The 17,914-nt window shown below is 48.4% G+C and overlaps 1 protein-coding gene across 1 annotated transcript; it reads right to left on the bottom strand.

Annotated features, from left to right (window-relative positions):
• Positions 1-6,307: 6,307 nt before the first annotated feature.
• Positions 6,308-9,218, bottom strand: RD3L (RD3 like). Its single transcript, XM_066342047.1, has 3 exons — positions 8,777-9,218; positions 8,079-8,384; positions 6,308-7,725 (listed from the first exon to the last, which is right to left on the bottom strand). Exons 2-3 carry the CDS (start codon positions 8,375-8,377, stop codon positions 7,431-7,433), a joined length of 594 nt encoding a protein of 197 aa, XP_066198144.1. The 5' UTR covers positions 8,378-8,384; positions 8,777-9,218; the 3' UTR covers positions 6,308-7,430.
• Between the last annotated feature and the right edge of the window lie 8,696 nt (positions 9,219-17,914).

Here is a 17,914-nt window from a genome sequence, read left to right as displayed (position 1 = left end):
GGGGGCGATGCTCTGCCCACCAGGGGGCGATGCTCTGCTGCGACCAGAGCCACTCCAGCGCCTGGGGCAGAGGCCAAGGAGCCATCCCCAGCGCCCGGGCCATCTTTGCTCCAATGGAGCCTCGCTGTGGGAGAGGAAGAGAGAGACAGAGAGGAAGGAGAGGGGGAGGGGTGGAGAAGCAGATGGACGCTTCTCCTGTGTGCCCTGGCCGGGAATCGAACCCGGGACTTCTGCACACCAGGCCGACGCTCTACCACTGAGCCAACCGGCCAGGGCTGCACAAATCATTTTAATTACAATTTATAATATCTAGAACAGCGGTCATTTCGTATGACCGCCGGGCTTTCTAGTATTTCATATCTGGCAGCCGTACCATCATCTATTTATCCGTTCACCTACTGAAGGACATGTTGGTGGCTTCCAAGTTTTGGTAATTATGAATAAAACCACCGTAAGCATCCATATGCAGGTTTTTGTGGGGTCAACATTTTTTTTTTTTTTTTGTATTTTTCTGAAGTTGGAAATGGGGAGGCAGTCAGACAGACTCCTGCATGCGCCCGACCAGGATCCACCTGGCACTCCCACCAGGGGGCGATGCTCTGCCCATCTGAGGCGTCCCTCTGCTGCAACCAGAGCCATTCTAGCACCTGAGGCAGAGGCCACAGAGCCATCCTCAGTGCCCGGGGCAACTTTGCTCCAATGGAGCCTTGGCTGTGGGAGGGGAAGAGAGAGACAGAGAGGAAGGAGAGGGGGAGGGGTGGAGAAGCAGATGGGCGCTTGTCCTGGGTGCCCTGGCCGGGAATCAAACCCGGGACTCCTGCACGCCAGGCCGACGCTCTACCACTGAGCCAACCGGCCAGGGCCTGGGGTCAACATTTTCAACACAATTGGGTAAACACTAAGGAACATTCATGCTGGATCTTGGTTCAGTTTTATTAACACTCCGCCTCCCACTATTTGGTGTAAGTGGCTGCTGTCAGTTTTTCTGTTCCTGTAATTTGGGTGGAAATAAAAAGATAAGAGGACACCTTCTGTTTTTAGAAGACCTAGATCCAGCGAGTAGAAACACCAGCTCCCTCTTTGAAGGCCAGTGTGGAAGCCCCTCTAGCCTGGAGTATCTGCATCACTGCCTGGTCCCCTCCACTAAGTGCCACACTCTTTCTAGTTGTGAGAGTAGTTTTTGTGTTTTTAAATTTTGTTTAAGTTGTTCCATCTGATATAGTGTGGGTCAAATTTTCATGGCTTGTTTCAAGCCTCTTCCTGGTCAACTTCAACGTGAGATCTTTGGTAAACTTGTTTCCTGAAGGCAGGGAGGGGACAAAGAGACCCTTGTGCAGCTTTAGAGTGGCTGTTTTTATGGACTTTGTGTCCTTGAATTACTCTGCTGAATGGTCCTCTAGGCATTCCTCCTTACTGTTCCCCCCAACCCCCTGCAAACTTGGTCCCTAGATTTGAAGGACAGACCAGTATTGCTTCTAAATAACTCATTGTGATGTGATATTGGAAGCAAATTATTAACTTTGTCAGAAACTGAAAGTATAGCTTTAAATGTCCTTTTAACTACTAAGGACCAGTTAAAAAATTTTTTTTCCTTGCCCTTGCCAGTTGGCTCAGTTGTAGAGCATCGGCCTGGCATGCAGGAGTCCCGGGTTCGATTCCTGTCCAGGGCACACAGGAGAGGCACCCATCTGCAGTCAAATGCTCTACCACTGAGCTACACCCCCTCCTCGAGAGGCACCCATCTGCTTCTCCACCCCTCCCCCTCTCCTTCCTCTCTGTCTCTCTCTTCCCCTCCCACAGCCAAGGCTCCACTGGAGCAAAGTTTGCCTAGGCACTGAGGATGGCTCTGTGGCCTCTGCCTCAGGCGCTAGAATGGCTCTGATTGTGGCAGAGCGATGCCCGAGATGGGCAGAGCATCGCCCCCTGGTGGGCATGCCGGGTGGATCCCAGTCGGGTGCATGCAGGAGTCTGTCTGACTGCCTCCCAGTTTCCAGCTTCGGAAAAATACCAAAAAAAACCCAAAAACAACTTATTTATTCATTTTTAAAGAGGATAGAGAGACAGAGAGGGAGAGAGAGGAGAGAGAGACAGAGAGAGAGAGAAGGGGGAGGAGCCGGAAGCATCAACTCCCATATGTGCCTTGACCAGGCAAGCCCAGGGTTTCGAACCGGCGACCTCAGCATTTCCAGGTCGACACTTTATCCACTGTGCCACCACAGGTCAGGCCTGAGGACCAGTTTTTTAAATTTCCAGTCCTTTTTGGGCTGAGACTTTTGTAAAATCAATAAAAATGAATTTTCAGAGCCATGAAAAGACACTACAAACCCCAGTTTAAAAATTGCTACAATCAATATGTAAAATTACTTTGTAAAACTGCCGTAGAAGTTTCAACTTCTGTAGTAGTTGACCAGTGGCAGGCAATGTTGACATTTGTCTGTCTCTTATAGCCCTTATGAAAGTGCCGTCTGAGACCCCTAACACATGTGTATTTAATACCAGAGGCTCTAGCATGTGGTAGGCATACAATTAAATATAACTATCATTTTATCCTCTAACAACCCCTTGAGGTTGATGGCATTCTTGAGTATACACGAGTGAAAAGACTTGGGTGGTAAAGTGGCTTGCTGAACTTCCTGCAATAAATGTTCGTGGGAGGTAAAACGACCCCCCCCCCCAAATTGTCCACTGGAACTTGTGACTGTGTTACATGGCAAAGGGATTTTGCAGATGTAATTGTGGTTAGAGATCCTAAAATAGGGAGCTTACCTGGATTATCTAATCACATGCACCCTAAGAAGACATTTTCTCTGACAAGTCAGGAAGTTGAAATCCAGGAGGGACTTCACTGGTCATTGTTCGAGGGGGCCACAGGGAAGCATGAGGAGGGATGTAGTCACTGCAGGACAGGGCAAGGACTCGATCCTGGCGAGTCAGGAAATGGGCCCCGGACCGACAAATTCAAGGCACCGAAGTGAGCACATTCCTTAAAGACACTCTGTGTGTGTGTGTGTGTGTGTGTGTGTGTGTGTGTGTGTATACACAAATCCTGTTGGTCCTGTTTATCTGGAGAACCCTCGTGAATACATCATCCAAGCAAGAGATAAGATGGAAGCTTAGACCGGAGGGTAGCAGTGGGGGTGGAATTGGGGATATTTTTCTAAGACAGAGGCAAGGACTTGGTAGCTGGATCGTGAGCCAAGGAGACCGAAGGGACAGGTGGAGGCTCAGGGGAGCACCGAGTGAGCGAGCCCCTGTAAGGACCATGCATTGCTGGCGCTTCGCATGTGCGCCTCCCAGTGCTTTTAGAGAAAGGCTCTGTGTGTTGTGTGCCCGCCTGAGCACTTCTGGAGGGGACAGGTTACCCCCAGTTTCCACCTCTTAGTGCCGTACCTGGCACAGAGTAGTTCAGGTGTTTGCTAGGACGAACGAAAGGCCTGGAGCGGTCCCAATTATTGAGGGCTTGTAATGTGTCGGGTCCTTATTCTAGGAGTGATCAGAATTGGCTTCCGCATCCACTGTTGTCTTGATCAAATCACAGAATCTGCCTTGCTCCTCTACTACCATTGATTTCCCTAAGAGGGGTGTGTGTGTACCATCGGTCAAAAGAAAAAAAGATCCTGGCAACAGTACCATAAAATATTTCTGGAATAAGAGTGTGTCTCACTGTTTACACTGTCACTGTTTGCGTGGCCTGGCCTGAATGACCTGCCACCATCTCTGGCCTGGACGATCGCACAGCCTTTTATTTGTGGTTTCCTGGCTTTCCCTCCTTGTCTCTGAGTTTGTTCTAGCCCCTAGAAGACAACCTGGCCTGAGGTAGATGCTCAGTTAATTTGTTGAATGAATAAATTCTTTTTACTGATTTATTTAATTTTTTGAGGGGGAGAGAGAGGAACGTTGACTTGTTCCACTTTGTGTGTTCATTGATTTCTTGTATGTGCTCCGACTGGGGATCTTCTTCAGATGTCTTCTCCTTAGAGAAGTCCTCTGGGACTTCACAGCGACAGAAATCCTCCCCCACCCTCTTCCTTGGTCTCTAGTCCATTTCAATGTTTTTCTCTCTCTAAAGCACTTATCACACACCCCGAGTCATTTTTTGTCCTGGGCTTTTGACACCACCCCAAGGGGACCAGAATGATTTTGAGATTTCTGGCTTGTGGAGCTGGATGGATAGGTAATGTCATCGACTGAGATAGAAACTCGAGTTGAAATGTTTGAAGAGTTAACACTTTTATTTATCTTTTATTTGATTCATAGAGAGGAAGGGAGAGAGACAAAGAGGAAACCTTGATAGGTTGTTCCACTCATGCATGCTGTCATTGGTGGATACTTGTATGTGCCCCTGACTAGGGATCGAACCTGCAACCTTGGCATGTTTGGATGATTCTCTAACCATCTGAGCTGCCTGGCCGGGGCCTGAAGGGTTACACTTTTAGTGTGTGTGTTGTTTTGTTTCCTTTGTTTCTGTATTTTTTTTCCTCATTTGAGTTTTTGATCTTTGAGAGAGAGGAAGGGATTGGGGAGGGGAGGGAGACAGAGAGAGAAGCATCGACTGGTTGTTCCAATTAGCTCTGCACCCACTGATTACTTCTCATATGTGCCCTGACTGGAGGTCGAACTGGCGACCTTGGGGTTGAGTTTGCGCCCTTGAGATGGAACCAGAGACCCTGGGATCAAGTAGGCAACCTTGGGTCTCCAGGACAGTGTTCTATATACTGTGCCACTGGCCAAGGCCCTTTGTTCCTGTCTTGAATTTGATTTATTCTTTTATTGATTGATTACTTTTTAGAGTAGCAGAGAGAGGAAGGGATAGAGAGAAGCATTCATTTGTTGTTACACCTTGTTGTGCCTTAGTTGTGTACTCATTGGTCATTTCCTGTATGTGCCCGCAACCTTGGCATTCCAGGTGCCTAACTGACCAATCTAACCTGCCAGGCCCTGAAGTGTTAACTGCTACTGAGTGTGTTGTTTTCATTCCTTTGGTTTTTTTTTTAATTTATTTTTTATTTTTTTTTGTATTTTTCTGAAGTTGGAAACGGGGAGGCAGTCAGACAGACTCCCGCATGCGCCCGACCGGGATCCACCCAGCATGCCCACCAGGGGGCGATGCTCTGCCCATCTGGGGCGTCGCTTTGTTGCAACCAGAGCCATTCTAGCGCCTGAGGCAGAGGCCACAGAGCCATCCTCAGCGCCTGGGCCAACTTTGCTCCAATGGAGTCTTGGCTGCAGGAGGGGAAGAGAGAGACAGAGAGGAAGGAGAGGGGGAGGGGTGGAGAAGCAGATGGGCGCTTCTCCCGTGTGCCCTGATGGGAATCAAACCCGGGACTCCTGCACACCAGGCCGACGCTCTACCACTGAGCCAACCGACATTCCTTTGTTTTTATCTTAAATTTTATTTATCCTTTTAGAAAACATAGCTCTATGACTGGTCTGAGCAGGTTGATTTGAAGTTGCCTTAGGCAGTGGTCGGCAAACTCGTTAGTCAAGAGAGCCAAATATCAACAGTACAACGATTGAAATTTCTTTTGAGAGCCAAATTTTTTAAACTTAAACTATCATATATAGGTAGGTACATTGTTATTAACTTAATTAGGGTGGAGTACCCTTTGCAGAATTGCCACACTCAAGGGGCCGAAGAGCTGCATTTGGCTCCAGCCGCAGTTTGCCGACCAAGGCTTAGGGCATCCAGGAGGAGGGGTCAGGTAGGAAATGGCTATCTGCATTTGGAGCTAGCTCAGCAGGTAAGTTGAGGCTGGAGGTAGTCTGTCCGGCCTGACACTGATGCGAGTCAAGCTCTATCCTTGACTGTCTCTGACAGTGCATGGCTGCAGAACGGGTTTGAGCCGCCTTGCTTACCCACCAGATGGGAGTGATGCGACCTACTGTCAAGGTTAGGATGAAATGAAAATACACATACAGTGCTTAGCACAGTGTCTGGTATGGAGAAGAAGGGGCTGGGTTGGTCAGCACTGCTGCCTTTTGAGAGCTTACTATATGTCAGGCTCGCAGGATGCTCTTCCACGGGTGGTGTGTTGACTTCTTACTGTTCCCAAGCGGGAACTCGTAGCTTCTGTGCCAGTACTTTCTCTCTATAAAGCATACCTGAAGCTTTCATGTCCTCTTCTCTGTCTGCACCCAACTGAGCCACCTGGCCAGGGCTTTGGATTGTTTTTTTTTTTTAGATGAATTCCGCCTCCCCTGCCCCCCAGCAAATCTCCAAACGTAAAGTTGCAGACACTAGGTTCCTTGGAGTTACCGTTAAGAATAGTAAAGCTCTATTAGCACTTATACAAATAAATGACTGATGAATAGTTTTCCACTTTAATGAAATTATGAAATGTTGATTCTAGATATTAAATATTTGCTATTTTAGATGACCTAGTTAACATATACGTCAGCATTGTTTTCTTTGAGAGCAACAGTTACTAATGTTAAACCAGGCCGTCTCTTTTTACTGATGTGGCACAGGGCTATGTTTTTATACCTTCCCTTAATTTAGCTGATGTTAAAAACGATGTGAACATCAGGGCGAAGCTCTGTCTTCACACTGCACGTTACTGCCACATGCTGCCTCCCCGTGTGGCTGAGGTAGGTGCTCTGGAAGACAGTGTCACAGGTGGGAGGGCTCACACCACTCATTTATTTTGTTCTGTGCGTGGCTTCCTTTTAGAATCAAAGTCACGGTAACATCAGAGTTCCACACAGAATTTGTTAAATTTCTTAATTACACTGCTCACAAAAATTAGGGGATCAGGGAAGGTTCAGATACTCCAGTACTTTCAGCCTTTTGTATAGTACACTTTGACCAATGAAATAAAAGTTGGGTTTGCATCTCATTTGCATAATCAAACAACTTTCTTTGACTTGTCATTTGCTTTTCTTTTTTTTTTTTTTATTCATTTTTTTTTTAGAGAGGAGAGGGAGAGACAGAGAGAGAGAAGGGGGGGAGGAGCTGGAAGCATCAACTCCCATATGTGCCTTAACCAGGCAAGCCCAGGGTTTTGAACCGGCGACCTCAGCATTTCCAGGTCGACGCTTTATCCACTGCGCCACCACAAGTCAGGCATCATTTGCTTTTCTAATGTTTTTGTTTAATAAAAAAAGTCAAATGCTTTTTTTATTGCTTCATATTCATTTTGAAATATCTCCTAATTTTTGTGAGCAGTGTAAATAAATGCCTTAAATTCCTGTGAGATGTTTTAAGGTATAAGAAAATACTTCAAACATTTCTTTTCCAAAATATTTAGGAAAGATTCTAGTTATTAAGAAACATTACATTTTTAGAGAGGCTCAAAAAGGAACAGTGTTTAAAACATAAGACACATCCATAGGAATTTTAACTTCTGACCTTGTGACAAAGGGAAGTGTGAAGTCACATCACCTTTTCTTATTCTGAGGTGGTCCTCAGACTGCCTCTGGCCACAAGCAGCCTAGCTGGACGGGTAATAGTATGGCAGGTTCCACGTTCTGCGGGAGAATGATGGGAGCCTGCTCTCTGTGCTTCTGTCCACGTAACTGGAAACAGTAGGAATCTCATCCTTGTCGGAGCTCCGGGCGCTGTCCCCTGGGCACACAGGGTGAGTGAGGCCACCGGTGCTTCCTGCTGCCAGGCCCCCCGGCTGCCCGCTGTCCTTGGGGCTACCCAGGACATCTTCAAGAACTTGCTTGAAGATGTAGACGATTTCCCAGGGCAGCACATCATTTTCTGCCAAAACTTCTCGAAATCTAGAGGGAAAGCAGTAATGAGTATTCAACTCAGTCTCTTTTGCTGTTTCCCTTGATCTGTAAAATGCCGCTTATCTAACGTGAACGTGTAGTGGTTACCCACCTTTTGAGCGATCTGCACACTGCTTTAACATTATGTGTCTAGCAAAGAAATTTGAATGTGATTTAAAAACATTTCCTAGCCAATAAGCTATCGGCAGATCTTTCTCTCTAGCCTCTTTTTAGGTATCTCAGCTGCTGGGAATGTGATTCAGATGATGAAAGAGCTTATATGGCGGGCAGTTTCCGGTCTGCATGTGTGAGGTGCTCGGACTTGATGGTACAGGCGGCACAGGAAGGGTGTGGGCTCCTACCTGCTGAGGACAGCTCCCGTTTGGCAAGGCTGCACTTGCGAGCAAAGGGCTTCAAGTTGTCTTTGTTCAGTAGCTGGGATGGACGTGTGGGCATTCTGGTCGTTCCTCAGCCAGTTGTAATCCACTCCTGTTTTTTTCACTTTTTGTTCATTTTCGATCTCTTGGATTAATCTCTCTCGCTCATTCAGATGCCACTGTAACTCCCGAAGCAGTGTCTTGGTCACCGCGTCTGAGCCGGGGCAGTGTGTCGGTTTGTAGGCATTGCGTTTTGGCCATTTCATCCAGCCAAAAAGTGGCATTTTTGACCTGTAGAAAATAGTTGCTCGTTTATTTGCAAAAAGTGCTATGGTTCTGATTAGTAAATATTTGTTTCTTCATGATGAATTTGCCAGAATAGGAATAAGTTTTCCACTGGTTTAGATATACAGGTCAAAGCAATATTAGACACGGATTAAAGTCTTTTCATTTCTAACTAGGTCAGTGCCGAAAACCAAGCTTTGAGAATACGTTTACATAGCTGAACAAACATGAAATATACAAAGTTAGAGGCAGTCTGCAGACTGAACATTTACTGAAAGTAACACCTAACACTTATTCTTAAACATTCTTAAGAGGTTTTAAAATCCTAATGTACAGTCGAGTGCTACCTGGAAACGTACTGTTTCTTAGGTTTTATAGGGGAAAGGTTCAGAGCATACCTGTTAGGTTGATGGTCTGATGTGCTGAGGTTGCCAGTTTACTTGAACTGGTGGAGAGGCATGTTGGCTTCTGGCTGTGTCCCTTGTAGGAATGAGCCTCCGTTTTTACCCGTGAAACCGTATTTGAAATAAATAGCTTCCTATGTTAGGAACGAGGTTGTGATGTCTCCATGTGGAGAGAATGCTCATTAATTCACCTTGTAAGCAAGCTAGAAGAAATGACAGAAATAACTCACTATTGAATCTTCACAAATTATATAACCGTCTGCCTTTTGAATGCTGCCCAGTCATCTGAAGAGAGGCCTGCAGCGGTGGGGTCTGGTCCTCAGTGCCCTCAGTGCCCTCAGCCCTGGCGGGCACCGCGGATGTGCTCCCAGCGCCGCGGGGACTGTCGCCCAGCGCGCTGCCTGCTGTGCGGCACTGCAGGTCACAGTTTGGAGCTGTATTTTCATGCCTCTGGAGCTCTAAAAATAACCATGTTGCTTTGATTCTCCAGCTTAACTTCCAGGCCATTTAGAAGCCAGGTCATTGTCCTCTCTAGTAAAAGCAGGAAAAATAGATCAGACTTGACTATTTGCAAAAGACACGTTTTGAGAAAGCTCTTTGTAATTGAGTAAAACAGGCAAAGAGTGCTGACATCAGTCATGTGTGAACCATTTAGTGAATATGATATCTGTCCTTGTTTTTCTTTCTAAAGATTGTTTATCTATTGATTTTAGGGGACACAGAGAGAGAGCGAGGGTGGGGGAGGAGTGAGAAGCATTAACTAGCAGTAGTCGCTTCTTGTATGTGCCTTGACTGGGCAAGCCTGGGGTTTCAAACCAGTGACCTCAGTGTCCAGGTTGACACTCTATCCACTGCACCATCACAGGTCAGGCTGTTTTTCTTTCTAAATAGTGCTTTGTATATTTAGGCAGGTTGTAGTGCTAGAGGATTTTATATGTACATATGTAGATAACTGTAAAGTACACATTGTAACCTCTTTAAAAATGTAGTGATAAGGCCCTGGCCAGTTGGCTCAGTGGTAGAGCATCGGCCTGGCGTGCAGAAGTCCCGGGTTCGATTCCTGGCCAGGGCACACAGGAGAAGCACCCATCTGCTTCTCCACCCCTCCCCCTCTCCTTCCTCTCTGTCTCTCTCTTCCCCTCCCGCAGCCGAGGCTCCACTGGAGCAAAGATGGCCCGGGCGCTGGGGATGGCTCCTCGGCCTCTGCCCCAGGCACTAGAGTGGCTCTGGTCACAACAGAGTGACGCCCCGGAGGGGCAGAGCATCGCCCCCTGGTGGGCGTGCCGGGTGGATCCCGGTCGGGCGCATGCGGGAGTCTGTCTGGCTGTCTCTCCCCGTTTCCGGCTTCGGAAAAATACAGGAAAAAAAAAATGTAGTGATAAGGCAGTACTATTGATAGATTAAGGTCAGGAAAAGCAGGGCTGGGAGGACATGCCACTCATTGAAGAACACCGCCCCCTGCTGGGCGGGTACTGGCATGAGAGGGCTCTGCAGCACTGCCCTCACCTGGTGGGGGGTTCTCGCTAAGGGGCAGAGGGGCTCTTACTCTCCAGTCTGCGTTAGGTACTGGCAGTGGCTTTCATTCTGTGATATTTAAGAATATTTCTCGCTGGCCTTTCCATTCACACGAACCGTGAAGAACACAGCCGTGATGGCTCATGTTAGGCCTGCGTGTCACGTGTCACGGAGGAGTCGGCAGCCCCTGCTGCTCACAGGCAGGAAGAGGCAGACGTCGGGCTTCGTTACCGTCAACTGCAAGGTTTTCACATCACATTGTGTGGTGCTCCGGAAAGTCGTCCTGACAGGACTATCCTGTCAAATGTTCCTGCCGCCTCTTCCCGTGAACAACCTCCTTTGCTTGCTGTAATTGGTCAAGTCCACTTCAGTTGTGGTCAAGCCTCTGAATGCACCGGATGTGGAGCAGACTTGGAAGTTCTGCTCAGGTTCTCCGCGGTCTTTCCTCGTCCCTACCTGCCGGCCCCTGCATGCTCTGCCCCGAGCACGTCTTGTCCCCCGCAGGCCTGACTGACACTTGCCGAGCCCCTCTGTCTCTTCTTTAGCCTCCGCCACACTGACTCTGTCTCCCGAGAGTCTCACCTTTTCTCTTTTCCATGGGCCCACGTTGTAACACTCTCTCCAGGGCCCAGCTTAAATACCCGCTCATTTTTTTCTTCTGTCTGCGGAAAAACACCGACATCATGTCTTTGGCTGTTCTCTGTCCTCTGGTTCCGACTCTTTTACTGTTACACTTAGAGGGTCACTGGTCTGCATTTCTGTTCTTTCCTCAACGTTTTCCAGTCCTTTCTGGTTGGCTTCTGCCCTGTCCTCCCTGCAGCTGCCAGCTTCTCGTCACCCAGCGGTCGTCTGTCGTTGGTGCTGCTGCCTGGATGCGGGTTAGGAGTGGGGATGCAGCAGAGAGCAGGGGCCCCACCTGCTGGGGGAAGGCAGAGGCCAGCATGGAATTGCCCAGCAAGGGCAGCAGGGCTCTCCACACTGGTCAGCATACTCGGGGCCTCCCTTTCCCCCACCCTCATACCTGCCTCCCCCTGTTAGATGGGGGGGCAGGCAGGGCCCTTCTGGGTAGGGGCTGTCTCCTGATCAGTGAGCTGGCCACATGGCCACAGGCCGAGCTTCCTGAAGGCAGTCCCCCTTGCTGCTTGACCCAGGGTCACTGCTATTGAGATGGGTGCTCAGTCTGACGTCACGGAGCTTCTCTTGCCACCTCAGCCCACATCCAGCGCACCTTCCTTTGATCTTGTTAGTGTCAGTCAGCTTTTCTGGTACTTGGGGTGTGCTGCTTGTGTTATACATTGTTCTGTCTCCTGAGTGCTAGATTGATATAGAGCCCAAATATTCTAATTACAGTAGTTCCTTACTTACCACTTTGTAGGTAGAGAACACAGGGAATTGTAGATAAGGAGGGGACACACCTTTGCATGAATCCTTCCTGTGTATCGCTATAATGAGATTAATTCTGGGTTTTTATCAAACACGTTAGTAAGTTGAATAAATTGCTGCTAATGAATTGCAACCTCGTTAGGTATTTTGTGTGGAACACATACAGCTTAAACTATGAAACAAGTAGGTCAGTTTCTTTTTGGTCATTGTCATGGTTTTTAAGCTATGAATTGTTAACTAAATGGTACAAAATTTCATAACTTGATGTGAAATAGGACCGTATCATACATGATATATGTGTGTGTGTGGTGTGAAAATTTTAAGGTGGGTCAGGAAGTACATAGACACACCTGGAAAGACAGAAGGCTGGAGTCTGGAAGGGCAGCAGGGACCCGCACAGTGCAGCGTGACATGTGTGCAGCAGGGCTCTGACAGCAGGGAGGGCGTCCACACTGCGAGGGGACCAGCACCCTTCCCGCTCCGGTGCACGGCTTCTGAAGGAAGAGTTTCCGGTTATTGCTTCTCCTTTCTTGGCTATTAAAGATGCAGTTAATACAGTGTGTCCGTAAAGTCACGGTGCACTTTTGACCAGTCACAGGGAAGCAACAAAAGATGATAGAAATGTGAAATCTGCACCAAATAAAAGGAAAACCCTCCCAGTTTCTGTAAGATGATGTGGCAGCATGTGCGCATGCACAGATGATGACGTAACACCGTGTATACAGCAGAGCAGCCCACGGCCATGCCAGTCGAGATGTGGATGGTACTGAGGAAAGTTCAGTGTGTTCTGCGGCTCGCTAAATCCGAATCTGTGACCAAAGTGCAATGTGAATATCGGCGCATTTATAACGAAGCGCCATCACATAGGAATAACATTACTCGGTGGGATAAGCAGTTGAAGGAAACCGGCAGTTTGGTGGAGAAACCCCGTTCTGGTAGGCCATCAGTGAGTGACGAGTCTGTAGAGGCTATACGGGATAGCTACCTAAGGAGCCCTAAAAAATCTGTGCATGAGCCCACATCGAACTGCACTGAATAGGTATGAAACTGGGAGAGTTTTCCTTTTATTTGGTGCAGATTTCACATTTCTATCGTCTTTTGTTGCTTTCCTGTGACCCGTCAAAAGGGCACCATGACTTTACGGACATTCTGTATTTCAGGAGAAACCATGATGATAACTTTTCCCCCAATATTGTTTCCTCTTTAAACTGTTTTAATTAAAATACATTAAAACGTGTACTTTTATTTCTTTTGTTTGAGAGAGACAGGAACATTGGGCTGCTTCTGTATGTGTCCTGACCAGGGAATCAAACCAGCAACATTTGTGGTCTGGGATGATGGTTCACTCCAACCAACCTAGCTATCTGGCCAGGGCTTACATTTTTTTTTATTTTTTTATTGCTTGATTGAGTTTTAGAGAGACAGAGACAGGAAGGGAGAGAGAGGGGAGGGGAAAGGGAAGCATTTGTTGTTCCACTCAATCATGCATTCATCAGTTGCTTCCTGTGTGTGCCCTGACCGGGGATCAAACCCACAACCTTGTTGTTTTGGGACAAAGCTCTTAACCGACCGAGCTAACCAGGCAATGCTATGTGTACTTGTTAAAGGATCACACTTCTGTTGTGTTGTACATGTTTTTTGATTTACAGGTCTCTTTCTTGTGTCATGTGCTACAAACGCTTTCTTGCCTGTGACCTTTAACTTTTCTAGAATTGTTCTTAAGTTTTTTTGTTTTGTTTTTTTTCATTTTTCCGAAGCTGGAAATGGGGAGGCAGTCAGACAGACTCCCGCATGCGCCCCACCGGGATCCACCCGGCATGCCCACCAGGGGGCGATGTTCTGCCCCTCTGGGGGGTCGCTCTGTTGCATCCAGAGCCATTCTAGCGCCTGAGGCAGAGGCCACAGAGCCATCCCCAGCGCCCGGGCCATCTTTTGCTCCAGTGGAGCCCTGGCTGCGGGAGGGGAAGAGAGAGACAGAGAGGAAGGAGAGGAGGAGGGGTGGAGAAGCAGATGGGCGCTTGTCCTGTGTGCCCTGGCCAGGAATCAAACCTGGGACTCCTGCACGCCAGGCCGACGCTCTACCACTGAGCCAACCGGCCAGGGCATTGTTCATAAGTTTTAAATTATATACTGCTCACAAACATTAGGGGATATTTTATCGCTTCATATTCATTTTGAAATATCTCCTAATGTTTGTGAGCTGTATAGTTTATTAATTGAGGTTTCCTTGTTTGTGCTTTTGTTTAAGAAGGCCTTTTCTATTCTAAAGTTATAACATACAGAAAAATATTAGCTTTCTAGGCTTAAGAAAGTATGTACTGTACTTGGGTGTTGGCTTGGAATTGTCTTGAGGTTGGTGTGGAACTGGGGTGAGGTGTAGGTGTCAGACATTTTGCCCCCAGATTGGGTAGCCAGTGTGCAAAATATGTGGTTGCTGCTCCAGCTGGGAGGTGTTCCTGGTCCTCGCTGTAACTGGTGTGTCCTGGGCATTTTGAACATGAGCCGCTAGGACTGTGGGAGCGTGCTGCTGGCCGATACTGGGGAGCACAGCTGGCCAGCCACGCCCAGGCCTAGGTCCCGTCAGCCTCAGGATGTGTGGTCAGGGCCCCAGGTTCCAGAGCCTTTGCGGTGCCCCCCTGGGCTGTCCTGCACTGAGCCATCGGGTCAGCCTGGCCCCGGGTGGGCCTGGGGTCCTAACCAGTCTCGGGGTCTGTGGGTTCCCAGGCGCTTTCTGACACTGGGGCTTCCCTCTTTGGTCCTTTGTTACCCTGCTCTGCCTCACACTCCTGTGCCTGCTTCTGTCCATTGCCACCTGGGCCCTGCGGTAGGAGGACAGGGAACCAGAAAGGAGGGGAGGCCAGTCTCTCAGCTCCTGCTGCCTCTGGAATGTGGAGAAGGCAGGGACAACCCCCGAACTGGGGACTGCCCGTTCTGAGCATTGGGAGCCCCCTTTCTGGCTCCTGAGGCACAGTGTCAGTGCCTGTGCTGTGTGGGTGCAGGCCAGGGCATGTCAGCGTCAAGGGTGGTGACATCACTGTGTCGCTGATGCCCTGCCCCCACCTGCCCCCCACCTTTGTGTGCTCTTTCAGAGTCCTGGTGGTCTGTCCTGGGCCACAGCTTCATCCTGTGGGGACACAGGTGTGTGTGCCTACCTGCACCCGCTGGGCCTGGCACCTAGCAGGCAGTCTGGACTCCTTTCTTACACCTAGGTCTGATGTGCCCACATATTCTGCGGGTGCCACCTCACTGCTGCCACACTCGTCCAAACCCCGTCGCTCTGGCCTTGGTTATTGACGTCCTTTGTTAGGGGGTCGCCCTGTTTCTGCTGTCGGTGCTCCATCACCCGCCACCCCTTACCTGGTCAGAGCCACCCTTTAAAATAGGAGCCAAGTGTCTGATTTCTCCCTCTTTGCTAAAACCATCCCTCTGCGAGGAAAAGAGGAAAAGCCACCCCATCATCAGTTCCTGCCAGTCCTTCTCACCAGCTTGTCTCAGTGCCCTCTCCACCCCCTCCAGGCTCCCTCTGCTGGAGCCTCCGGGCTTCTGCTTCCTTGGGTCCCCTTGCAGACTTGCACGCCCCGCTCAGTGTTGTCCCTGACCTTTGCTTAATGTCACCTTGTCATCCTGTTAACATTGTGCCTCTTCTGCTGGCTGTATTTTCCTCTGGGGACCTGTCACTGTCTGACACACTCCAGGCTTTACTTCTCTTCCTGCAGAGGCAGCCTTTAGGGTTACTTTGTTGAGTGAACTAGTGAGTAAAAACTAGGGAAACAGCAAACAAAAGAATGCTGATATGCCTAACCAGGCGGTGGCTCAGTGGATAGAGTGTCGGACTGGGATGCGGAGGACCCAGGTTCAAGACCCCCAAGGTCACCAGCTTGAGCGCGGGCTCATCTGGTTTGACCAAAGCTCACCAGCCCTTGGACCCAAGGTCTCTGGCTCGAGCAAGGGGTTACTCAGTCTGCTGAAGGCCCACGGTCAAGGCACATATGAGAAAGCAATCAATGAACAACTAAGGTGTTGCAATAAAAAACTGATGATTGATGCTTCTCATCTCTCCTTTCCTGTCTGTCTATCCCTCTCTCTGACTCTCTCTCTGTGTCTCTTAAAAAAAAAAAGAAAAAGAAAAAAGAAGAAAAGAACGCTGATAGGGCTATTAGGATCAGACAAAAGGTAACTTTAATGCAAATAGCATTTTATTAAAGTAAACCTCAGATTTCCAGAATTGGCATCGAGGCCCTGGCCAGGTAGCTCAGTTGATTAGAACATCATCCTGATATGACAAGGTTGCAAGTTCGATTCCTGGTTTATTTGACAAGGACACATGCATGAATCAACCAGTGAATGCATGGATAAGTGGAAAAACGAACCAGTGTTTCTCTCTCTCTCTCTTCACCCTGCTCCTTCCTCTTTCTCTAAAATCAATACAAAAAACAAAACAAAACAAAACCAAATTGGTGTCATAGTCTTGCATTCAGGTTAGACTTTGCTAACAAAACCCTAATTAATTATAATGATACATTGTTTGCATGTCACAGTGCGGTTTTACTGAACATTTTGGACATTTTTATCTATTAGTATGAATATAGTTCCATATGGCATTCTTTTTTTTTTTTTTTTTTTTTTGTATTTTTCTGAAGCTGGAAACGGGGAGAGACAGTCAGACAGACTCCCGCATGCGCCCGACCGGGATCCACCCGGCACGCCCACCATGGGGTGATGCTCTGCCCACCAGGGGGCGATGCTCTGCCCCTCCGGGGCGTCGCTCTGCTGCAACCAGAGCCACTCTAGCGCCTGGGGCAGAGGCCAAGGAGCCATCCCCAGCGCCCGGGCCATCTATGCTCCAATGGAGCCTTGGCTGCAGGAGGGGAAGAGAGAGACAGAGAGGAAGGAGGGGGGGGGGTGGAGAAGCAAATGAGCACTTCTCCTGTGTGCCCTGGCCGGGAATCAAACCCGGGTCCCCCGCACGCCAGGCCGACGCTCTACCACTGAGCCAACCGGCCAGGGCCCCATATGGCATTCTTTAAAACTGATACAGATTGTCTGACCAGGCAGTGGTGCAGTGGATAGAGCGTTGACCTGGGATACTGAGGACCTAGGTTCGAAACCCCAAGATCACCGGCCTGAGTGCGGGCTCACCAGCTTGAGTGTGGGATCATTGACATGACTCCATGGTCACTGGCTTGAAGCCCAAGGTTGCTGGCTTGAACAAGGGCTCACTGGCTCTGCTGTAGCCCCCCAGTCAAGGCACATGAGAAAGCAATCAATGAACAACTAAAGTGCTGTAATGAAGAATTAATGCTTCTCATCTCTTTTCCTGTCTCTATCTGTCCTCTCTCTTTTTCTCTCTCTTGCTAAAAAAGAAAAAAGGTACAGATTAATAAGAGTATACCTTAATGCAGCTTTTCCCTCTGTTAGACCTTTTTTTCAGATTTTAGCCGTGACAGATATGATGGAAAGGTAGCTTTCTGCCTGGAATTCCTTAGACCAGCGGTTCTCAACCTGTGGGTCGCGACCCCGGCGGGGGTCAAACGACCAAAACACAGGAGTTGCGACCCACAGGTTGAGAACCGCTGCCTTAGACACTCCACGTCACTACTGTGTATCCTCAAGGTCTGTGATGGGGTGACGGGCTCACGAGGGCCAGCTCTGGCTTTTTTTACTGCTGTGCTTCTGTGTCCAAGACAGTGCCTCGTATGTGCTGGTGACGGTCCACTTCGCAGAGGGAACCCGGCTCTGTCTGCACGTGCAAACACTGCTCCAAGGAAACCGCTAGGGGACGGGAACGTTCAGAGGAAATGTCAGGCCCAGTTATTACCCCTTCCTATGAGCTAAGAATTTTTTTTCTGAAAATATTTATTTATTGATTATAGTGAGAGAAGAAGGGAAAGAAAGACAGAAACATCAATCTGTTCTTGTATGTGGCGTAACCGGCAACTTCTGTACTTTGGGACAGTGTTCTAACCAACCGAGCTATCTGGTCAGGGCTAAGAATTTTTTTTTTTAATTTTTTTAATTTTTTTTGCCAATTGGAAGGATGAAAAAATGGTTTCTCATCATTTTAATTTGTTTCTACTTGGTAAGTGACTGTGAATTTGAGTGTATTTTTGTTTATGGACCATTTGCATTTCTTCTATGACAATGTAAAAGTATTCAAAAATTCCTCTAGCGTGTGGGGATTCCTTGGCTTTCTGAAAACAGTATACTAACTCTTGATGTTCTTTGCAGGCCACT

The sequence above is a fragment of the Saccopteryx leptura genome, chromosome 6 (assembly GCF_036850995.1).
Source record: "Saccopteryx leptura isolate mSacLep1 chromosome 6, mSacLep1_pri_phased_curated, whole genome shotgun sequence".
NCBI lineage: Eukaryota > Metazoa > Chordata > Mammalia > Chiroptera > Emballonuridae > Saccopteryx > Saccopteryx leptura.
This window is presented reverse-complemented; position numbering and strand designations above follow the sequence as displayed.